A 23,552-nucleotide genomic window follows, 5' to 3' on the forward strand; every position below is an offset into this window, starting at 1 on the left:
TAAAGTTAAGTATATATATATATATATATATATATATTTATCAGTGTTGGGACGATTACTCGGTATCGATATGGAAATCCCCACAAATATTTCCGATGCCTAAAATGATTCTTTTTATTGTTTTTATTTCTTATTTTTTGTTTAAAATTTAGTTTTCCAAGCTTAGTACTAATGATGAAATGATAAATATTTATCATTTTTAAACTACCAGGAAAACTAAAATCTATAGATAACCCCCACACACTGAGTATATGTTTACGTTTGCGAAAATAAATACATATATTACATGGGGTTTGCGGTAATTCCAGCCCCCCCCAAAGAATAATAACTCTGTAATTAGAAATTTTAAAAGAATCAGAATCAAGATCGGTGATTGTATTAAGATCGGGAATTTAGAACAGAGTCGATAATTATATCGGATCATGAAAAATATTGGAATCGTCCCATCACTAATATATATATATATATATATATATATATTTCATGTACCCACATGGATTGTTATAAGGAGATATAATAGTGTATGTCGATTATCGGTATTTATTTTAACAGTGCTAGAGTGGAGCTAGGTAGTAAGTTATGAAAGTATATAGCAACTAAGCAAAATTGCATCTTCTGTGTTTCATTCCATAGAGAATCGTCATGCTAAAATGCAGTTTACCCTGGCGATTGCGTACGGGGATGAAACGCCGAAGATTCTGTGTAACTTAATCATCATATATTTTCATGACATTATATATATATATATATATATATATATATATATATACGGGAAAAAAACAAAAACAACAAGAAGGAATAACTTCATATTTGTATTTTTTCGGATATTACAATTGTTTCGACATAAATCAGACAATTTAAAATTTTATATCATTTAAAAACTTTCGTAGTCGCATCTCATCAGATATGTTTGAAAAAAAAAAATACAAAGTTTGTACGTATCTTGACACATTTACATTCTGTTAAAACTACACCGGGCAGTAAATAGCACCACCTCTTGCTTTTAACATGCCCACCATCTGATGATGGACATGTTAAAACCTTTGGAATAACCTTTTCTATATATATATATATATATATATATATATATATATATATATATATATATATATATGTGTGTGTGTGTATATGTAGACCCGTGCTAAGGGTCACAACTGAAAGAAACCACAAGGAGTGTAAAGTGTATAAAATATAATATGTATTTATCATAAAGAATACAGGAGCCACTAAAGTGGTATGAGAGGAACGTGTCCGTAGCATTCGGTTAAACATGGTATAAATGTCTTCATTTAGTTTCTGAAACCAGTGGTATTCATAGAACTAGTTGATTCCACTTAGTTCTCAAATAGAGGTGATTTGTACTCCCCCCCCCCCCGAGCTTTTCATTCCCCTGGAATGATCATATAGCTCTTTTTCCTTGGGTTGATCTCTATCGGGTCGGTCATTTTCCTTTTTCTGGAGGACCGGCATTGTCCGGCTGCTTGTGGTATTACCAAGTCGAACATGTCATACATCTGGTCCATTACCTCTTCTTTTTCAGCAGGAGATTGTCTTTCGTCATCTGTGATACATTTCCGAATTTGGTTTAAATGCTTCTTGTGAGTAAATCTTGGACCTTCGATAATGTAGACCATCCGCCGATCCTTTTCTGGACCTTTCCTTGTTCCCACATCGTACTATTATTTTTGTGTACCTGCAAAAATACATTTTCACTCGGCAAGTACCTTTTTTTAGGAACTATAGTATTTGGCGGTTTTACCTGTTTTGGTAAAAGTTTCTCGAAGACCGGCCTAATTTTCCCCGTGAACATTAACTCTGCCAGCGACATCTTCGAATTTGGTAAACTTGTAAGAACTGCTGGAGCGCCTTTTCTGAGGGCGTTCCTTTAGCCTTCTTCAGGGCTCTTTTCAGCATGTTAACAAACTTCTCTGCCTGGCTGTCCGATCGGGGATGATAGATTGGCGTCATAATATGATTAACCTGGAAATTCTCGCAGAATCTTTTTAAATCTGCTGAAGTGAATTGTGTGCCATTGTCTGACACTAGACAATCGACCACACCAAACCTAGCATACAATTCGTGAAGAGCACTGATTGTAAAATCCGTCGTTGGACTTTTATATCGAAATACCGCAGGCGATTTTGAAAAACTGTCTACTATTATTAAATTATAGTTTCCCTCCATTGGGCCTGTGTAATCTATGTGTATTCTTTGCCATGGGTGGTCCACTTTAGACCACGGGCTAAATTGTATTGGAGGAGCTTTTGCAGCCAATGCGCATCGCTTACACGACTTTACTGTACTTTCTATATCAGTGTTTATACTCTTCCAATAAACGTAAGACCTCATGAGGCTCTTCATTAGTGTAGTCCCAGGATGGCCCATATTGAAATCCTTTAGAATTTTCTCTTGTAGTGTAGCTGGGATTCATCTGATTGAATTTTTTTTGTTTCGTTGTTTTGATTAAACTATCTTCTTCCACCTCCCTTATTATATCTTCCAAAGTCACTGGCAGTTCCTTGATCGTATTACATAGTATTTGCGTATAGTCCTTTTCACTTTGTAGTGACGCTATTATTGTGTTTTCCAGTGGTTCATCGTATAACGATTAGATCACTCTCTGACTGACATAAATGAACATTTAAAATTAAAATATTTAAATTCGACGTTATTTCACGCGGTTAATGGTAGCCGAATGGATTAGGTCTTCGCTAAATCGAGCCAAAGATGTCTCGTCGTGATGCGAGGTTCGATACTTTGGTGATCGTCTCAATAAACATTGTTACCTTGTATGAACTTCTAAATGAAGTCTATTTATATGGTTGGATTGCATAAAGGATTGGAGATTTTATTAACGATTTCATGACGGTTTTTAATTTACTCTTATTGCTATTGAATAATTAAATTCTTTCAGATTAATACCATTAAAAATGACTTCGAATATTCGTTAAAGGGCTAAAACCACGATGTCTTTTCTTGGTGGCCGGAAAACTCGTCCCCGGAAAACTCATTCCCAGAAAACTCGTCCATTTTTTCTAGGTAGGAAAACTGGGCCATTATTGAATAAATATCGATTGAAAACACATTTTATGACCGTTCTTGAAGTAGATATTGTTTTTAAAGGCGACTACGGACTCCATAATATTAAAAAAAAAAGTTGACTTGTTTACTCTTGTTTTTTTTTTTTTTTAAACTTGATCACGGTGTCAAGACACGAAAAACGAAACCATATATTTATTTAAAAAATACTTTAGTGCTTTTACGAAACAAAAACAAATAAAAAAGAAAGAAACACTTATGTATTATAAAAGAAAGCAAATATTGGTGCTTCTACATTATTGGGACGAGATTTTGTAGTCGGTAAATGGAGTTTTCAGATAAAAAACAATGGTTTCAACTGATTGTTTTTGTCAATTCTAATCAAATTACAATGGTAGCTTTCAAATTATGCAGTCGAAATTACCTGGATTTTATGAATTATTTTAAATACCACTTTACTCATGTTATCAGGTTAAAAATTGCTTTATTTAATTCGAATGGAAATTACCTCCCTTTTGAACTCTCCTATGTTTTATGATCGTTTTCATCAAATTCTATTTTTATTTTCTTTAATAAAAAAATTCTACTTTATCAATTTTTGCACTTTCTTTTGGATATAATCATCTAAAAAATACGTAGACACCATTGTTTTCATGTGAAATTTAGTTTTAGGATTTCCAAGAATATCGTCCCTATTCTGTAAAAGCGCCCAAATCTTTTATTCAGAAGAATTAATTTAATTTACACAATTCTTGTGTTATTACGAAATATAAAAAGAAAACACTTCTTATATTATCAAATATTAAATAATTATATAAAATAATTTATTAATTTATTATATAAAATAATTTATTAAATTATTATATAAAATAATTTATTAAATAATTATATAAAATAATTTATTAAATTCTTATTTAGTATTACAACTAAATTAAATATTCTGAATAAAATATTTGTTTTATTATTTGATAATATAAGAATTTTTTTGTTTAAAAGTCATTTGGTAAAGCAATTATACAGTATGCAGACGGCGGCTATTGTTAGAGGATGATAACTCCAATTTTTTCTTAGTCAAATAAACGCGGCAAATAAGTAACAAACAAGATTTTTTTCCGAACAGAAAAATATTTGAAAACCAAAATATTTATTGTATAAAAATGTGTCAATATAAAATTGTCAAAATATTTATTGTATAAAAATGTGTCAATATAAAATTGTCAAAATATTTATTGTATAAAAATGTGTCAATATAAAATTGTAAAAACATTTATTGTATAAAATGTGTCAATATAAAATTGTAAAAACATTTAAAAGTCTGCGTCAGAAAATATAATTTTAATAAAAATGTTTTGAAATTAAAGCAACATTGAGGTTTTATAAAGTAAAATAGCTTTTTTTTTTCGAACAAATAAATAATTTAAATGAAACATTTTTTTGAATCAAAGCAACTTTGAAGGGTAAACAACAAATGCATAATTGTTTTTGTGACCGAAAAGCGCCGCTTGGCGACAGTTTATTGAAACGCACAAAGAAAAGATGGCCGCCGTCTGTATACTGCAGAAGTGTCTTTTGTTGTTTCATGAACACAAAAAGTGTTAAAACTAAATTAATTTTTCTAATTAAAATATTTGTTTTATTATTTGATAACAAAAGACGTATTTTCTTTTTTGTTTTTGTTTCGTGATAACACAAGAAGTGTTAAAACTAAATAAGGTTTTAAAAATAAATATATGGTTTCGTTTTTCGTGTCTCCCGTTCGGTTTTGTTACATAATGAACCGTATCCACTTCCGGTAGCTTGATTTTTTTCCGGATCAGTGATTTTTAGACATTACCTTAAAATATACAAATTTATTTTCTTTAGGAGGGGGGTCGTTATAAAACTATATCTACCTCAGTATTTTCTTTAATTTTCTATTTTTGAGGGATAATCGAGACTCCTAAGACGTGATCCTCACATGTCGGATATTTTTGTTCAAAAGTAACACTCGACATTAATTGTTTTTCTTTAACTAAATAAACTCTTTAAAATAAGTTGAACCTCTAAAAACTTACAAAGCTAGGTAGAAAACGAACACTTAGAAAAATCAATTTTACTTTTTTTTAAATGACAGTAAACAAGTAAAAATATTTAAAAAAAAAATATTATGGGATGTGTATTAATATCTCCTTCAAGGACGGTCATGAATATGTTTCCAATCGATCTTCATTCAGTTTTCCGGGGACGAGTTTTCCTAAATTACCTTTCTTTAACAATTAAAGTTTTTTTTTAAAGTATTTAGTATCAATTTAATTCTTTTTTAAAACAATATTCTCTGCCTTCTTATCAATAAATGTGTCAATAAAATATCCTTCAAATAAAACGTCACTTTTTGAAATGGATTTATGCAAAATTGTACTCTTTCAGTCGATTACATGGTTTTTAGAACAATTTATTTAGAAAATGGATGAAGTCAGATTTACCTTAGCGACATCAGAGTAATTATAAATCACCATTGGTATGTGATAACGTACGTACAAACATAATGCACCCTAGCGATTATTTCTTGTAACAAAGGTTCAACTTAAATTATGATTATCACTTACTTTTTTATTGAGTTGCGAGTATATTCATTCATTATGTTTTTTTTTTGTTTTTTTTTGAACCTCCTTTTTAATAAAACAATCTCATATCAATTTTAAAACATCTTATGGAACAAATTCTATGAATATTTCTAAATATTTCATTGGATAGGCCGCAAAAGTTTGCATGCAAATTTATATTTTTACCATAATTTCGGACTTGATTCGTTGTGTTTCAGAAATTTTGAGATGAGGTTGTCATTTAGATTTTTAGAACTACTGTTCTCATCTCCATTATCAGATGTATCTTATCGAACTCAGGAATTTTTCTGGCGAACTTGGGAACTTGCATGGAATTTTGAACGAAACCTTTAATATAATCCATGACTGGGTAGAAGTCCTAAGTAATTTGTAATTGTATTTGTATTTGTGTAACTTACAACTAAATTTTACCAAGTATTGTATATACTACGCCATGGGTCCTTGAAAGTTCGACAAAAAGCTTTCCGATATTTCGGATATTACATTGATCAGGACATCGTGAAAATACCATTCAAAATGAGAAGGTCCGAAGAATCTAAATGTTGCGAATGAATCCATTGTATAAAATGGTTGCATTAGAACTATATTCCACATGATCCGGCAATTTGTTCGAAAATATGTTATTTATCTCTTTGTATGGGTAAATATAGTTTTGAAATGATTCTTGCGAAAATCGTGTAATGCCGCATAAAATCAAAGCATTTCATATTCAAATAACTTCACAAAACTCTTCCTCTCTGTTATACAGAAATCAGTTGCGGACCTCCTTTGATTTTTTCGAATGCAACAATAACGGCATTCAACGGAACTTCGGTTGGTGACTTTGCCATATATTCTTGCATTAAAAACGCCATTTTGAAATCCAGTGACAATATATCCGTTTGTTCAAACGATGGCAATTGGATAAAACCTGTGGAATGTGGTAAGTTATTAATGGCGAGCACATATCCTTTCAAATGATATCAATCTGAAATACATAATTTTTTAACATTAAATAAGCTACAGATACACGTTTCGTTGTTTTTAGCGTTGCAGAACCTAGAACATCACACTTGTCAGACAGAATCTCCCTCACTGAGCTAAATCCAGCTAATATCGGAATGAATCACGTTTATATAGACATCATCTATTTGTTTCTTTCTGTTTGGACTACTTCTGAACAAATCCAATTATTTATACGAAAGTGTATTTTTATGCGTGTATATGCATGCATGAATGAACGTAAAACTACTCGCATTTTTATAGTTACATATTTATGTTCATACGTATTTAATCTATATATCTATAAAAGTGAGAATGTATGCGAATGTAAGGACACTTCTCAACCTATATACTCACCAAATTTTAGATCTCAGACTTGAAATTGGGTATATAGAGTACTCAGATATGTGGAAAACCTTTTAATCCGTTTTCACTCTACTAAGGAGTCAAAATTGAAAAATTGGGACGTGGGAGGCCACCGGACTTTTATCTATTTTCAACTGTGCTACCACTGCGTATGCACGGTTGTAAAACATGACAGCTCCCTTATGTTAAATACGGGTTGATTTGAAAATACTCTTTGAAATTCATGTCAAGCTGGTGTAAGGGTTATCGCCGTTGGCTCATTGTTTTCAAGTTTTGGTTTCGATCTCAGCTTAAGTATTTTTTTACTTACAAGAAAAGAATTGTTTAGGGGCGGGGAAACAATATATATAATACACATGTTCATTTTACTTCATTTTTTAACCAAATGAATTTAACGTATAATAAATAAGAATTGTGCTGCAGAACAGATACTACACTTTGATCCCGGCCCGAAGGCAAAGAACAACAGGGTATTTATTTACTTCCCCACTGAGCAAATTAGGCACAATGCCGTTTTTTAATGTGGAGAGTGAAGGGGAAATGGGGACCTGCTCCCCGGGGAATAGGGGAGCTGGATAGTGACAATTGGTATGAAGGATTTCCCCTACATTGATCAAGGTCTTATATGTGGTGTTGCCCCCACATATGGTCTTTGCTTGCAGTATCTGCGGGAACAGATTGCATTTATTTGCTTCCCCACTGAGCAAATTAGGCACAAGGCCGTTTTTTAATGTGGAGAGAGAGGGATGAGGGAGGGAAAAGGGGACTAGCTCCCGATGGGTGGAAAATGGGAGCTGGATAGTGACAATTGGTATGCATTGACCAAGGTCTTATATGTGGGGGGTAATCCCACATATGGTCTTTGCTTGCAGTATCTGCTGGAACAGATCCTACACTTTGATCCCGGCCCAAAGGCCAGGAACAACAGTGTATTTAGTGTTTGGCCCCGGGTCTGACATTATGTACTTCCAGAGCCTCATTTGGGGTCCAAAGCACTTAGGCATGGAGATGGTAGGGGGAGGTGGGGATCGAGGGTCATTCTAACTAAGAGCTAGGTCTTTGAAAAATACTTTATTGAGTTCCCCAAACCTAGACACTATCACCATAATACCTCATTCTTACCATGGAGTTTATCTACTTAAAATCTCCCCAGCGTATGAGTCGGCTTTATATACAATCTGAAAAAATGAATATTTACATGTTAACAAAACGAAAATTATATATACAAACAGAAAGGATTTTTTTTTTATTAAAACTAAATGAGGGATGAGATGATGGGGAGGGGGGCAAACTAAGATACACTCAAAAAGAAAGAAAAATAAAACCACTAAACAAAATGCCTGTGAGGGCGGGTTAGTAAGGGATCCTCCCAACCTACTTCTGAATATGGAGCGCCCATTGTCTTCTGGTCCCGAAGGTCAAAAGCAAAGAGGCCGTTCCCTAGTGGGGAGTGGGGGACCTAGGGACGGTATTTCGAAAACAAATTAGATAGGGATGGGTGACACAGGCAATGGACAGCATCTTCCAACATAAAAATACATATACGGGCAACAGACCGGGGCAAAAACAAAGGGTGGACTGGGGATAGTGGCGATGAAAAATAAAATCAGGATCAACTATCATACTTGCCCTAGTCTAGCACCTAATAAAGTAATTTCCACTCGAAGTGCTTAAAACCTAACTAACCTTACTCTAATAAACTTTGCTCGGGGCTGGGTTCCATAGAACCTTAGCACCGCCTGACCAATACCACTAGGGTGGGAAAACAAACTTAAACCTAACTCCTCGTCGGCGGCACAAACTAGTGTTGTGCACCCATCTCCTATCTTTGCGATGTAATCTTTTCCAATCGCATCTGATCTTCACTAAGCTGATGCTTAAAGTAAGCGACCAGATCACGATCCGAAACAGATTCAACCCCATAGACAATGTTAAGACGTATAACCCACGTCACTAACCTAGCTACAGCTAGGATCACGAGAAACACCAACCATTTCTCCCCAGTAAATGGTGGGTCCATGTTGTCGACAACGTACACCAAATCAAGTGGCACCAACCACTTCGGGTCGATGCGAGCCGTTACCTCTCTGATTTATTCCCAGAGCCTCTGAACTCCGCTGCAAAGAAAAAAGCATGATCCCTTGTTTCATTCTCATTATCCTCGCAGCGGAGGCAAAAGGGCATGTATTCATCCCTCTTGCAGTCCCTGGCAAGCACGCCAAAAAATGTCAGCGCATTCCGGACAAGCCTCCATTTTTAAGAGAATTATGAATTATTTAAAAAGCTCCTGGCTGGCGCCCAATTCCACTGAGAGGGGATCTCTTCCCTCGACATATGCAACTGCTCAACCAGCGGATCTTTTGCGGTACCCACCACTAAATCCCGATATAGCCTCCTCCTAGGCCGTGCAAGGTCACTGGACCCCGGCAATGCTTTAAGGGTGGCTCAGCATTCGGAGAGGAACTGCCATCCCCCCACCGGTCTTCTGCAACCTTCAGTGGCAGGGGAGGATAGGAGCTGTGGAAAAGCTTGCTCCACAACTGGTACCCAGTGCAATTCCTCAAGCAGTGTCCGACTCAGGAACGCCAATCTTTTGGCATACTTATGACTTAACAAGTCAGGCATTCCCAAGCCTCCCTCGCTGAGTTTCTGTGTACAGACCTGTCTACGGACGGCTTTCCCCCTTTCCAAAGGAGTTTGAAAAGGAGTTGCTCCAAATCCTTACATCGGTCCACAGGCAGAGGAAGTACTGACAAGTGGTAAAGGATCAATGGAAAGACATAAGTTTGATATATCTCCGCACGACCCTTCAGGGATAAGCCCCTGCGAATCCAAGTCCCTACTAACGACTCGACCTTCGTCTGTACTTCCGACCAATTTTTGTCCAGCTGGAGTCCAGGCCCGAAATACACACCGAGAATCCTTACTGGGCCATCCGTCCAGCCGAACCCAGCTGGAAGCGAGTTTACCCCAGTCCAGGCGGCCAACCACAGGCCAACGGACTTGCTGCGATTGACTACGGCCCCTGTGACACTTTCATAATCAGCAACTGCCTCCATCACTGCTTTAATATCGATCCTTCACCCAACGAAAATGGTGACATCATCAGCGTACGCGGACACCCTGGCGAATTTGCCGCCAGGTAGAGCTATGCCACGCAGGACTGGTCTAGCCGCCTCGCCCCTTAATTTGCAAAGGAAGGGCTGCAATGTCAGGACATACAACAGAGACGACAGCGGACAACTCTGGTGCACCGACCGAGAGACCCGAAAGGATTCCGACAACCTACCATTTACTTGTACCACTACCACAAGATCCCGATACAAAATGGAAATCCATTTGCAGAAGTCCGGATCAAAGCCGGCGGTCTCCATAACAGATTCCAAGAAACCATGGTCGACCCTATCAGATGCTTTGGACTGATCTAAATTGATTAGTGTGGCTCCTGCGTCGTCTTCTAACCCCACTATGATCGTGCGCAAGTTGTTTTGAATCGATCTCCTCTTCACAGAACAAGTCTGATCCGGTTCAACCAAGTTGCCGATAACAACCTGAAGTCGGTTTGCAAGAACGTGGGACAAAATCTTCAACTCTGTGTTTAGCAGAGTGATGGGCCTATAATCATCTAAGTCCTCCCCACCATGCCGCTCTCTTTTCTTCAGAAGTGTGACCGCTCCTTTGGTTACCTGCCCAGGGATAGATCCCTGAGCAAACCAGTTGTTAAACACACCCGTCAGAAGAGGAACAAACATGGGCGACAGGCTCAAATACAGTTCGTAGGGCAGACCATCGAGCCCTGGAGATTTGTTATGGTCAACCTGCTTCAACGCAGTAATGACCTCACGCTCCGTAACCATCCCATCACAGCTAGCTGCTCGGGCCGCAGTAAGGTGGGGAGAGCCGGCTAAATAGATGCCAAACTCCTGGCTGCGGAGTCTGGGTAGTTGGGGAAAGTGCTCCTTCAAATATTGCCGAAACCCATTGCAAATCTCTCGAGTTGATACGAGGGTATGTCTTTCCAGGTTTTTCACCATCCGAATATACCCATCTGAGCCGTGTCTTAAGGCAGCCTTACGTTCAACAGTGTCAACATTCATGGCTTCGTTAGTGACTCTGTTTAACCTAGATCTAACTACATGACTTCATAACGCTCGCTAGCCAAGCGCTGGAGGCCCCCCTTAACATATGCTATCTCTAGGGTATCCCCACCAGCCACCGCCTGTGTCAGCCTATCATCTAGGTGTCTTTTGTTCCGTGCCCTAGTTAACGTGAGGCGTTGGCTATATTGGACGCAAAAGAGCCTAATGGTAGCCTTAAGTCTAACTCACCAGCTACTCCCGATAAGAAATCTATGTCACCTCTTTTAACTAACATCCTATCCAAGTAGATACTTGAACAGAAGGCCACACTTTTTTGTCACGTCCACATCTCCCTCCCTGGGTGATCAAGACAGAATCTGTCGACAAGATCGCATGAGGCCATCAGGTCAGACAGGCTGCTTTCACACCTCTCCGACCCTCTATCCCCCTGACCTTATTTATCTTGGGGTCCAGGATAGCATTCCAGTCCCCCATTAAAACTACCCGCTCAGAACCCGCCGATAGGAACTCCTCCACCTGACGAAAAAAGGAAACTCTCTCCCCAGTGATATTGGGCGCGTAAACAGCCAAAATCCGGAACTTACCGCTTTCAACGGCAACATCGACCACGACCAGCCTTCTCTGAGCGTCCGCATGGACTACAGTAACCGTCGCAGCAAGGGTGCGACTCACTAGCACAGAAACCTCATGACTACGGGAATTGCCATATGCTGATTAAACATCAAAGTTGTTAACCAGCACATCGCAATCCCCGAATTTGCCTCCTTACGTCTCAGCTTGCAGAGCAGGGGCTCCAAAGCCAGGACATAGAGCAGGGGCGACAGCAGACAACCCTGACGAACTGACCGAGAGATAACAAAAGGTTTTGAGCACTTTCCGTTGATTTGCACGACAGCTGTGGGCTGTCGAAACATCATGGAGATCCACTTGCAGAAGTCTGGTTTTAAACCGGTGGCTTCTAAGACAGATGCCAAGAAACGATGGTCTGATTGGACTGATATAAGTTGATCAGCGCGGCTTCCGTGTGTCATCTATCCCTCCCTCTAGGATCATGCGGATCAGGTGCAAGTTGTTCTGAACTGATCTCCCCTTCACAGCGTAGTTCTGTTCCGGTTCAACCAACTTGCCGATAACAACCTGCAGCCGATTCGACAGGACCTTGGCCAAAATCTTCAACTCTGTGTTTAGCAGAGTTATGGGCCTGTAATCATCTAACTCTTCCCCACCATGCCCGTCACCTTTCCTCAGCAATGTGATCACTCCCTTGGTGACTTGCCCCGGGATGGATCCCTGAGCAAACCAATGGTTGAACACATCCGTCAGAAGAGGCAGAAACATGAGCGACAGTGTCAAATACAGTTCGTATGGCAGACCATCGAGTCCAGGCGATCTGTCATAGCTGACCTGCTTCAGCACAGTAAAAACCTCCCGCCCCATCACCCGGCCCTCGCAACTAGCCACTCTAGCTACCTCAAGGTGGGGAGAGTCAGCCAAATAGTCGCTAAACTCAAGGACCGGATGATCGGGCTGCTGCATAAAATGCTCCTCGAAATGTTCTCAAAACCCCTCGCAGATCTCCCAAGTTGATTCCAGGGTGCGTCCATCCGGATGTCTTACCTTTGCAATGTACTTATCCGAGCCACGCCTGGAAATTTCTAAGCCTACCTTTCTAAGCCTACCTCTGAATACTTGACCTTCATGATGCTTGCTATTCTCACGCAGAAGGTCCTGCTTAGCTACTTCCTGACTAACCCTATCACCCTCCCCCGTAGCCCGGGCTTGTTTCTGCTATAGCTTTTTCTTCGTTTTGGTCCTATCTAGTGCGAGACACTGGGCTTGCTTGACGGAGAAGGTTCTAATTACCACTTACCCACCACTTACTCCCAGTAACCGCCCCCACTAATGCTTTTTGAATTAATTCTATTAGCTTCTCTTGGAAGTCTTGTATCTCCAGAAGGTAGGTGTTTAACTTCCAGTGAGCCACTAACTTAGTCCTATTTTCTAGCTTCAGCCGGGCCATAACTAGTTTATGGTCCATCTGGCCTAGCCAAGTGAACGTGGGACAAGATAAGAAGTCTACTTCGCCTCTTCTAACTAACATCCTGTCCACGTAAGTGTTTGGATAGGAGGAAACGCTATTAGTCCACCTCCACATCTCCCACCCCGGATGCTCGACCCGAGACCTGTCAACCAGACCGCATCTAGCCATCAGATCAGCCAGGCTGGACTCGCACTTCTCTGATCCTCTAGCATCGCCTCTTACCTTATCTATCTTGGGGTCTAAGATGGCGTTTCAATCTCCCATTAGCACTACCTGCATCCAACAATCTACAAATGCGTCAAGCTAACTGAAGAATGAGACCCTCTCACGAGCGGTGCTGCACACATGAACTACGATCACCCAAAACACAGAATCTTTTACAGCAACATCGGCCACAACCAGCCTGCCCACCGCATCCCTATGAACAGTGTCGACCGTCACCGACAGGGTACGTTTAACCAGCATGGAAACTCCCTTCCCCGCGGGTTGCCATATGCTGAGAAAACCTCAAAATCTCGGGGCAGCACATGACAGTCCACAGAGAAAACGAAATGCATCTCCTGAATCGCATTCACATCCACTCCCAGAGATAAGAGGTCATGCTGGAGGCGAGCCGCCCGGCCTAATGATCTCAAGCCTCTCGCATTCAAACTAGCCAAATTCAAAGCCATGGTACCTACCTTAGGGCGTGTCACACTCAGCTCTGAAGTCAGCCGTGGAGAGGATGCCGATGTTATGTGCCATGCTCAAGGTGGTCAGGTTTTTCATATCCTGACCTTCTCTCACAATGCCGCCGACATCCATTAATTTCATGGCCCTGTAGAGTAACGGATGGACCAACACTGGGACACTTCCCTTGCATTATTTTGACAGTTCGTCAAGAGAAGGGTCATTTTTCTTCAACAGTTCGATTCCGGAAACGCCGCTTCAGCGGCCTGCAGCCTTGTCCACAAGTTGGTCTTGTAGGCCTCTGGAGTTCTGACAAAAGTTATTAGGAGTGGGGCGTCCATGAAATTTGAGGGGATATTTACATCTTTCCCCTCTATCTGTTTGTAATCGAGCAGAGGTTTTTAGTTTTTCCTCTGCCGATGGGAAATGTCTGTTGCCACAGATAGAGGGTCTACATAACATAGTTCCTTGGGGGCAATTTAATTTTGTTGGTCTGCGAGAGGCGAGTCTTCCCCCTCCCTCAGTTCATTCTTTTCCTTTTCTTTTTGGGGTGGTGGCTCAGTTTGCATTGGTGTGGGGACGGGTGTTTGTGTGGTGCCTGGTGTTGGTGCTGGTGTAGTGTCTTGTGCTGGTGTTGGTGTGGTATCTGGTGTTGGTGCCATGTTTGTTGTTGGTGCGGTGTCTGGTGTTAGTGTGGTGTCTGGTTTGGGGGTGGAAGTGGATTTTGTTGTTAGGGGTGGTGTATTTTCACAGGCAGTGGGGGCCACCTTTTCTTCCCCTTTTCTTCTTTTGTTTTTCTTTTTTAGTCTTTCGAATGAACCGGGGAGAGGTGAAGTTGAGCTCGTCTCTCTCTCACTTGCAGATTCATCCTCAGAGGAGCAGTCTTTTCTCCGCTTTTCATCTTGATTCGTGTGGGGACCGTTGGTTGTGTCTGCTCCTCTAGCTGCTGCTCTCGCTGGTGTCCTTTCTGCTGTTGCTTCTGCTGCACTTGCTGCTTCTGATGCTGTGGTAGTTGTTGATGTTGCAGCTGTTTCTGCGGCATCGGCTGCGGTAGCTGTTGTTGTTGCTGCATTTGCAGAGGCTGCTGCCTCGAGTTTTGGGCTGGTGGTGGGACGGTGGCGGAAGGGATTATGGGCTTCCGTTTTTGTCTCACTACTGTGCTCCATTCCTCCCCCTTGGCCTCCTTGGTGGTTTGGGTTTTCCTTGGAGCTGGGGTTGTGGCCGCGGTTGCAGGGGTTGTTGCTGCCTGTTTTGGCGCAGGTGCTGTCTCAAGGGTTGTGACCGCCTTTTGGGTCGTTTGATTAGGGGTTACCGTTTGGGGGCAGCTCCTAGCCATGTGGCCCTGCTTTTGGCAGAACCAGCAGTGCGACGACGGCCCTTCACCACTACCGTTATGCTAGCATTTTTGTATGTCAGCAGTGCTGGTATCGCCCAGCCACCCTCTCTCTTCAACCTCATTGCTATTATGTAGCAGCCCAGGTGAGTCCCAGTTTTTGACCGTATTGGGGTCACCTGTTCCACTTCACCATACTGGCTGAAGAGGCATCCTAACAGTTCCGCAGGTATTTGGGATGACACATTAATTACCTGCACCCGAGTCCGTCTCTTGCCCTGGTATTCGGGTATTAGTTTGACTCTCCCATGCTTTATTTCTTGGAGGGAGAGTCTCTCCGCATCGTCCTTGGTGGGTAGGAGGATGTCCCACACGGCGAAGCTCCTCTGGTACAGGTATAGTACCGGGATGTTAAGCTTGTGGAGGAGCCCCGCCATGTCTTCCTTCTTCATCCCCAGGAGGCGGTTTTCCGGTATATCGGAAATGGCGACGGACGGGACTCTGCCCTCAATCGCCTCCCAGGCACCCGGTATAGATTTTATATCTGCTCCCTCTATGTATTATCTGTACTTTGTCAGGTACAGGTCTTTATACTCTTGAGGGGACAGTTGTTTTTCTACGGTCTTCCCCCACGCAGACCCTCTTGGTGGTGTAAGTGTTGGTATGGGGTCTTTGGTGGGGTTAGACCGTTTTTGGTCTTTTATAGAGATTGCCCCTGCCCGTTTATTGGCGACGCTTCCTGCCTCCCCAGATTTCTTAGTCTGTCCTTTTGTGGGAGTGTCGCTTTTTGGCGGGGGGGGGCTCCCTTTTCAGTGTCTTTTGGGCCCGACTCTCCTTGGTTAGAGTCTTTTTCAGGAGCAGCTTCCCATTTTGAGGAGTCGGCCTCTTGGGGAGCACAATCTTTTTTGTTTAGTTTGAGGCCATCTGCCCCTTCCACGTTTGTGAGGTCCAGGCGGTATGCCCCCTCATTTTTTTGACCTGCTCACCTTTTGGGGAGCAGCCCTCCTGGGTAGTGCTGTCCCTTTTATTATCCTTTTGGCCTGGCACCTCCTCCTTTTTGTGGTCGGAATGAGATGCTACGACCGATTTTGGTTTTGCCCCCCTTTGGGAGAGTCGCCCTCGGGGGGAGCTGTTGGTAAATTTTCCCCCTCCTGGGGAGAGTCCAATGCTGTCATATCCGGGTGGTATGCCCCGTCAGTGGTTGTTTTTTCTCCTCCTGTTGGGGAGTCGTCCTCTTAGGGAGCAGTAACCCCCTGGCTGGGGGTATCCATATTGGTGGACCCCGGGCTGGGGGGTGTCCGTTTTGGTTCCCTCTTCTTTTAAAAATCACCGAAAAGAGTGACGTGGAGGCAGCGTCCAAAGCGGGGAGCCGACTTTGGCGCCAAAAAGAAGTGGCGCCAAAAGGCATCAAGAGGGAGATAAAACTGAGAGAGGGAGTGGGTTGCTTCACCACCAAAGCAAATTAGGCACAAGGCCGTTTTTAATGTGGGGTAGAAACAACCTCCCCTAAAATTAGGAAAAAAGGGGGCACTCTGGGTATCAAAACTAATAATTGTCCCAGTATAGAGGGTTTCTCCTCCATTAACTGGTACAAATTATCTTAAATGCAGCATCTGCAGTCAGATACTAGACTTTGATCCCGGCCTGAAAGGCAAGAAAAACAGAAAAAAAGGCAAGGTATTTATTTTCTCCCTCACCGAGCAAATTAGGCACAAAGCCGATTTTTAATGTGAGGAGTGAATGGGAAATGGGGACCAACTCCCCGGCGAGTAAGGGAGCTGGATAGTGACAATTGGTATGAAGGGTTTCCCCTACATTGACCAAGGTCTTATATGTGGGGTTTCCCTCACATATGTTATTTGCTTGCAGTATGTATTTATTTGCTTCCCCACTAAGCAAATTAGGCACAAGGCCGTTTTTTAATGTGGAGACAGAGGGAGGGGGAAGGGAAAAGGGGACCAGTTCCCGATGGGTGGGAAATGGGAGCTGGATAGTAACTGTTGGTATGAAGGGTTGCCCCTACATTGACCAAGGTCTGATATGTGGAGTTCCCCCACATATGGTCTTTGCTTGCAGTATCTGCCGGACAGATACTACACTTTGATCCCAGCCCGAAGGCCGAGAACAACAGAAAAAGTTAACCCTCTTTTCTATTTATATAAATATTTATTTAAGAAGAAAAATCACAAATTTTACAGAATTTTAGGGTTAAAATTATATAAAACAGGCAACTAATTCTTTTTAAATGTGGCATGAGGCCAGAAAGGGTGTGGGGGGGGAAGATGGGTGTCGGGGGTCGTCCACTTGTCTATTCCCTATCACTAGTTGCAATCACCACAATACCGCATTCACTCTAGGAGTTGGATCTACTTAAAGTCCCAGATGACAATATGTACAAGTTTTTTTTTTTTTTAATAAAATTATATACAATGACTTTTTCCTTTTTTTTTTTTTTTTTTTTTTAACAATAAATTATATACAATGACATTTTTTTTTTTTTAAATAAAATATATAATGACTTTATATTTACAATGCAATAATGACAAAATGGAAATTGTGATGTGTATGATATATGCGGATGAAATTGTGATGTGTATGATATATGCGGATGATGGGCGGGGATAATGAGAGCCTTAAAAACACCCCAAAATAAAGAAAAATAACAGTAATAAAAATAAATGAACCAAATAAAACGTTAAACGGTGAATGTGTTAGTACGGACCCACCCTTACCTATTTAATTTTGAAATGCTTCCTGTTTTTCGGTATCGGCCGAAAACAAGGGAGCACTTCCTAAGAGGGAGTGGGCACAGCTACGGACAAAATAAAGGGGGGGGGGAAGGGATATTCGGTGACCTCCAAGAAAAATAACATCGGGACGGGTTTGGACTAAAATAAATTAATCAGGACTGGGCTTCTTTGGAGGTATCCTAACACCTAAAAATAAAAATTGGGGACATGGAACTAATTTATACCAACTAGCTAAGGGACTGATCCACTACGGGATTATCTTGATCTGGTCTGGGGGTTGCTTTTACGGTCGGCGTGTGCCATGCCTAGGCAGGGAACACGTACTCAAGCCTGTTTCGTACAAACGCACATAAACTAGCGGTGTGAATCCACCTCCTACTAAACTGTGAGTGAGATAACCTCCTTCTATCGCCTCTGATTTTGATTTTAAGTTGGTGTTTAAAATACAAAATCAGATCCGATGAGAAGGCGGCTCCCCCCCATGCCCTATCTCTATGCGTGAAACCCACACTACCAATCTAGCTACGGCCAAGGTCGCTAGGAACACCATTCGTTCCTCCCTAGGCCACAAGGGATCTGCGTTGTAGACAACGGATGCTAAATCCAGGATCGTCACCTGATCGGGAACGATGCGACCCGTGACCTCACTGACATACTCCCAGAATTCATGGAGCTTGGAACAAGTATAAAAAGCATGTTCTACGGTTTCTAAGCTATCTTCGTCGCACCGTGGACAAAAGGGACTAAATACCATACCAATTCTAAACAATATGTCATTGAGGGGTAGAGCGTTTCTAACCAATCGCCAGGTCAGGGAAAATTCGGAATTGTTAAGGTATCCCCGGCCTGGCGCCCAATTCCACAGAGAGCGAACCTCCCCCTCCGACAGCTGCAGCCGCTCCCCAAGCGGGTCCGAAGCGGTCCCCACCACTAATCCCCGATATAATGCCCTTCTAGGCTGTGCAAGGTCCAAGGACCCTGGCATCGCTCTAAGCGCATTTCGGCATTCGTTGAAGAATCTTGATTGCCCTCTCGGCCTTCTTTGGCATTAAGTTAAATGATTGGGGATAAGGTCGGGTAAAGCTGCACCGACCGCGGGACCCCAATCAGACTCCTCAATCAGAGTTCTACCCAGGAACGCCAACCTTTCGGCATTTTTGTGGCTAGCCAGGTCAGGCATCCCCAGGCCCCCATCTTCAAGACGTTGAGTGCAGACCTGTCTACGGACAAGCGGCCGTCGCTCATTCCACAACAGTAAGAAGAGCGCACGCGTTAAGGCCGCCATGCGGACCGCAGGCAGAGGAAGTACAGCCAATCGGTAAAGGATCAGCGGAAACACATAAGTGGCGCATGCCTCAGCCCTACCTTTAAGGGACAATCCCCTTCGAAGCCAAACCCTCACAGACGCTTCGACCTTGCTCTGTACTTCCGACCAGCTCTTATCTAGACATAGACTGGGTCCAAACCAAACACCCAGAATACGGACTGGGCCATCCGTCCAGACAAATGCGCCAGGCAAAGCATTCGAGCCCCGCCAAGCGGCCAACCTCAGGCCAACGGATTTGCTGAGATTGACTACGGCCCCTGTAACTTGTTCATAACGCTTGAGAGCCTTAATCACCGTAATAATATCAACAACGCTCGAAACAAATACGGTGACATCATCGGCAAACGCAGAAACCCTGGCTCGCGCACCACCAGGAAGAGCAATTCCGCGCAGGGCCGGTCCAGCCACCCTAGTCCTCACTTTCCTAAGGAATGGTTCCAGCACGAGGACATACAGCAAGGGCGACAACGGACACCCCTGTCGCACCGACCGAGAAACCACGAACGGCGCTGACCGCACCCCGTTGACCTGCACAACTGCCGTCGGCCGAGCGTACAAAATGGAAATCCATCTGCAGAAGCCGGATCCAAATCCGGCGGTCTCTAAAACAGCCATCAGGAAACGATGATCCACCCTATCAAACGCCTTGGACTGATCCAAATTAATCAGCGCGGCTTCAGTGTCGTCTTCTAAATTTTCTATGACTGTGCGTATCAAATGTAAATTATTTTGAATTGATCTTCCCTTCACAGCGTAATTCTGATCCGGTTCGACCAAGTCAGCGATAACAATCTGCAAACGATTCGCCAGCACTCGGGCCAGGATTTTTAAATCCGTATTCAACAACGTGATTGGCCTAAAATCATCTATCCCCCCAACATGTGTGTCGTTCTTCTTCAGAAGTGTGACCACTCCTTTTGTAACCTGACTCGGGATAGATCCCGTGTCAAACCAGTGGTTAAACACACCCGTCAGAATCGGAACAAACATGTGCGACATCCTCAAGTAAAGTTCGTAGGGCAGTCCATCAAGTCCTGGTGATCTGTTATAGGCGACCTGCTTCATAGCAGCTACGACCTCACACTCTGTAACCCGACCATCGCAACCAGCCGCTCGGGCCGCCTCTAGGCGGGGCGAGCCAGCCAAATAGTTGCCAAACTCCTGGATGCGGAGCCTGGACAGCTGCGCAAAAAGATCTTCAAAGTGCACTCGAAACCGCTCACAAATCCCCCGAGCCGACACTAAGGAGTCCCCTTCCGGGCTCTGAATTTTACGAATGTAGTTATCCGATTTGCGCCCGAGCGAATAGACTCGTTTGGCTTTGTCAACATTCACAGCTTCGTTGGGCATCTTTTTAATTCTAGCCCTAACTACCTGGCCCTGATATCGCTCGCTAGCCAAACGACTCAGGTCCGCCTTAGCTAAACCTATTTCTAGGGAATCCCCCCCAGCCACTGCCTGGGATAGTCTATCCTCTAGACGCTTCTCTGCCTTGGCCCTATCTAGCGCGAGGCGTTGGCCATATTTGACAGAGAAGTCTCTAATGCTAGATTTGGCGTTTACCCACCACTTACTCCCGGTAACCGCCCCCACTAATCCCTTCTGTATGTGTTTAGTTAGCCTTTCCCGAAAGTCACCTATCTCCAGTAAGGAGGTATTTAACTTCCAGTACCCAGCTAACTTGGGGTTGCTATCTAAGTCTAACCTGGCCACAAGTAGTTTGTGGTCAGAGTGGCCTAACCAGTGGAACGTGGGACAAGATATGTATTCTATGTTGCCTTTTCTAACTAACAACCGATCCAAGTAAGTACTTGAAGCGGAAGACCTGCTAGAGAGCCACGTCCACGTCTCCCGCCCCGGGTGATCCACCCGATACCTGTCTACCAGATCGCATCTAGCCATCAGGTCCGACAGACTGGTTTCACACCCATCCGTCCCGCTAGTCCCGCCCACCTTATCTACCCTGGGGTCAAGGATGGCATTCCAATCACCCACTAGTATTAACCGTTCCGAACCCCCGAGAAACACCTCCAACCGCCGGAAAAAGGAAACCCGCTCCCGTACGCAATTGGGCGCATACACCACGACGACTCGAAACGCTCTATTTGCCACGGCAACATCGGCCACGATCAATCTACCATCAGCATCCGCGTGAACACCGCTAACCGTTGCAGAAAAGGTGCGCCTAACTAACAAAGAAACCCCCCTACTTTGACTATCACCGTATGTTGAAAAGACATCATAATGCCCCTCCAGCACCCAATGATCGTCAACGCAATCGTAGTGAGTCTCCTGTAACGCAGCCACATCTATATTCATCGACATGAGGTCCCTCAGTACCCTAGCGGCTTTGCTTCGGCACCTCATGCCCCTAACGTTCAAACTACACAAGCTCAAGGACGTGGCCATTGTGTCTAGATATCCGAAACCACCGACCTAAAGTCTTTGCTAGAAAGGGTGCCGCAGGACTGGGCGAGGTTGCCCGAAAGCAACTCGGACGTTACTCGTCCGTCTCGCGCAATACTTCCGACATCCAGGGGAAACATTAATTTAAGGGCCCTATACAAACAAGAGTGGACGTAAATAGGAACCCTACCTTCGCATCTCGGCGCCAGCTGATTGAGGGAGTCATGCCTCTCTTCCACCAACTTTAAATCTGGAATCGCCCCCCTGGCGTCGTCGATCATATTCCACATGGCCTTCGTGCGTCCAGTTTTTGTATGGCGCACAAAGGTCATGACTAGGGGGGCGTCTGGGAAGTTTTTAGGGTTGGTAACACTTTTCCCGTCGATTATTTTCATTTCTCTAAGCGGCTTAATCAGACCCCTATGGCGCTGCGTTATATACGTGTCAGCGTGAAGGGGGTCTACTTCGCAAATACGGTCTCCAGGAAGGTAGGGGAGCTTTTTCGTCTTTTCACTCCTTACAGGAGATACAGAGGCGACTCTTCTACCGCTGTTGGTTTTTGTCACCGGCTTCTCCCGGGACAACGAGCGGGCACCGGTTGGGGGGGTATCGAAAAGGGATGGGGATTTTGGTTCAGCCGATGAGGTTAGGGTAGGGGTTTTGGGTGGCTGCACCGTAGAGACAGTCTTCTCTACATTCATAGGGGATGGGGAACGGGACCCTGCCTCCTTGTTTTTTCTCGCCTTCTTTTTAGTTTCCTTTTTCGGCACTTGGTATTCTACCACAGTAGCCGTTTCCTTATCGTGCTCCACTTCTGAGTCAGACAAGGAGACCGGATGCATTCTTTTCTGGCCGCTAACAACTTCTTTAGTGGTAACGTTGGTGGAACAGACCGTTGACGATACTGTGGGAACCGGCCGACCTTGTACCTCAGGGGGCTGCTCTCTTGTGGAGGGGGTCTTAGTGGTTCTGCCATTCTTCTTTACCACTGTAGTCCAGCCGTCCGACGTTGTTGCTTCTTTGCCCCCTCCGGTTAGCTTCTCAGGGGCTGCTGGTACCACTGCCGCCGGTTTTGCTACTACTACACTTGTCTGCGGGTTTCTTTTCGGACATTCCCGTGCCATATGGCCCTGCTGTTGACAATTCCAACAGTGGGGCCTGCGACCTTCTACTATAATGCTCATCGACCATATGTCGCACCTGAGCATGGGGGGGATGTTTTGTAATCCTTCCTTGTCAACACGCATTTTTAGGTTGTAGTCCCCTACCATAAGGTTACGGGGACCACGGACAGGAATGACGGACTCTACGTCCCCATATTGACTCATAAAGGCCCCTAATTGCTCAGGGCCGAGAATACAGGGGACTCCCAAAATAGACACGTTCGTCCGCGTCTTACTTAAATATTCCGGCTTAAGTCGAATATGTCGCCACGTGTGTTCCGATTTGAACATCTTGATGGCGTCTTCTTCTTTAGGCAGTAGTAAATCCCACACTGCATAGCTTCTACGGCAGATATAGGTTGCGGGGATATTTAATTCCCCCAGAATTTTCGCCATGTCGTCTTTCGGCACACCGGTTAACGCTCGTTTCTTTGTGTCTATGGAGACTAACGATATTATTCTCTTCGAGAGTTGTTCCACAGTTTTCGGTTCAACTGCGGATTTTACCAAGATCAGTATCGTATTAAAGTTCGTCCTTTCAGATGACAAATATCGAAAAATTGGCTAAAAACATTAATTTCCTCCCTCTCAACTGAGCACTTTTCTACAGGGGGGGGGGCGCTTTTTCACCGATGTTTTTGAAAGTCATCCTCGGCTTTCGATTGTCTAGCCTTAATTTAAACATAAGTCACTTCCGGTTTGGCGGTGGTCGTAACAGAAAAGTCGCCAGGTTTTTTTCCTGTTGTTTTCCCCATTCGCAGTACGGGTTCGAGC

At 43.4% G+C, this 23,552-nt stretch overlaps 1 protein-coding gene across 3 annotated transcripts in view; it reads left to right on the plus strand.

Moving 5' to 3' along the window:
• Positions 1–23,552, plus strand: part of LOC145259148 (uncharacterized) — a 57,199-nt gene that overhangs the window by 19,660 nt on the left and 13,987 nt on the right. For 2 of the 3 annotated variants that reach the window (XM_080116855.1, XM_080116852.1), the window contains exon 4: positions 6,391–6,564. The exons of the other annotated variant lie outside the window; for it this stretch is intronic. In XM_080116855.1, the coding sequence (XP_079972981.1) occupies positions 6,391–6,564 (174 nt within the window). The remainder of the gene's footprint in view (positions 1–6,390; positions 6,565–23,552) is intronic. 3 annotated transcript variants of the gene reach the window in all.

This window comes from Euprymna scolopes, chromosome 34 (genome assembly GCF_053919585.1).
Source record: "Euprymna scolopes isolate OS-2025 chromosome 34, ASM5391958v1, whole genome shotgun sequence".
NCBI lineage: Eukaryota > Metazoa > Mollusca > Cephalopoda > Sepiida > Sepiolidae > Euprymna > Euprymna scolopes.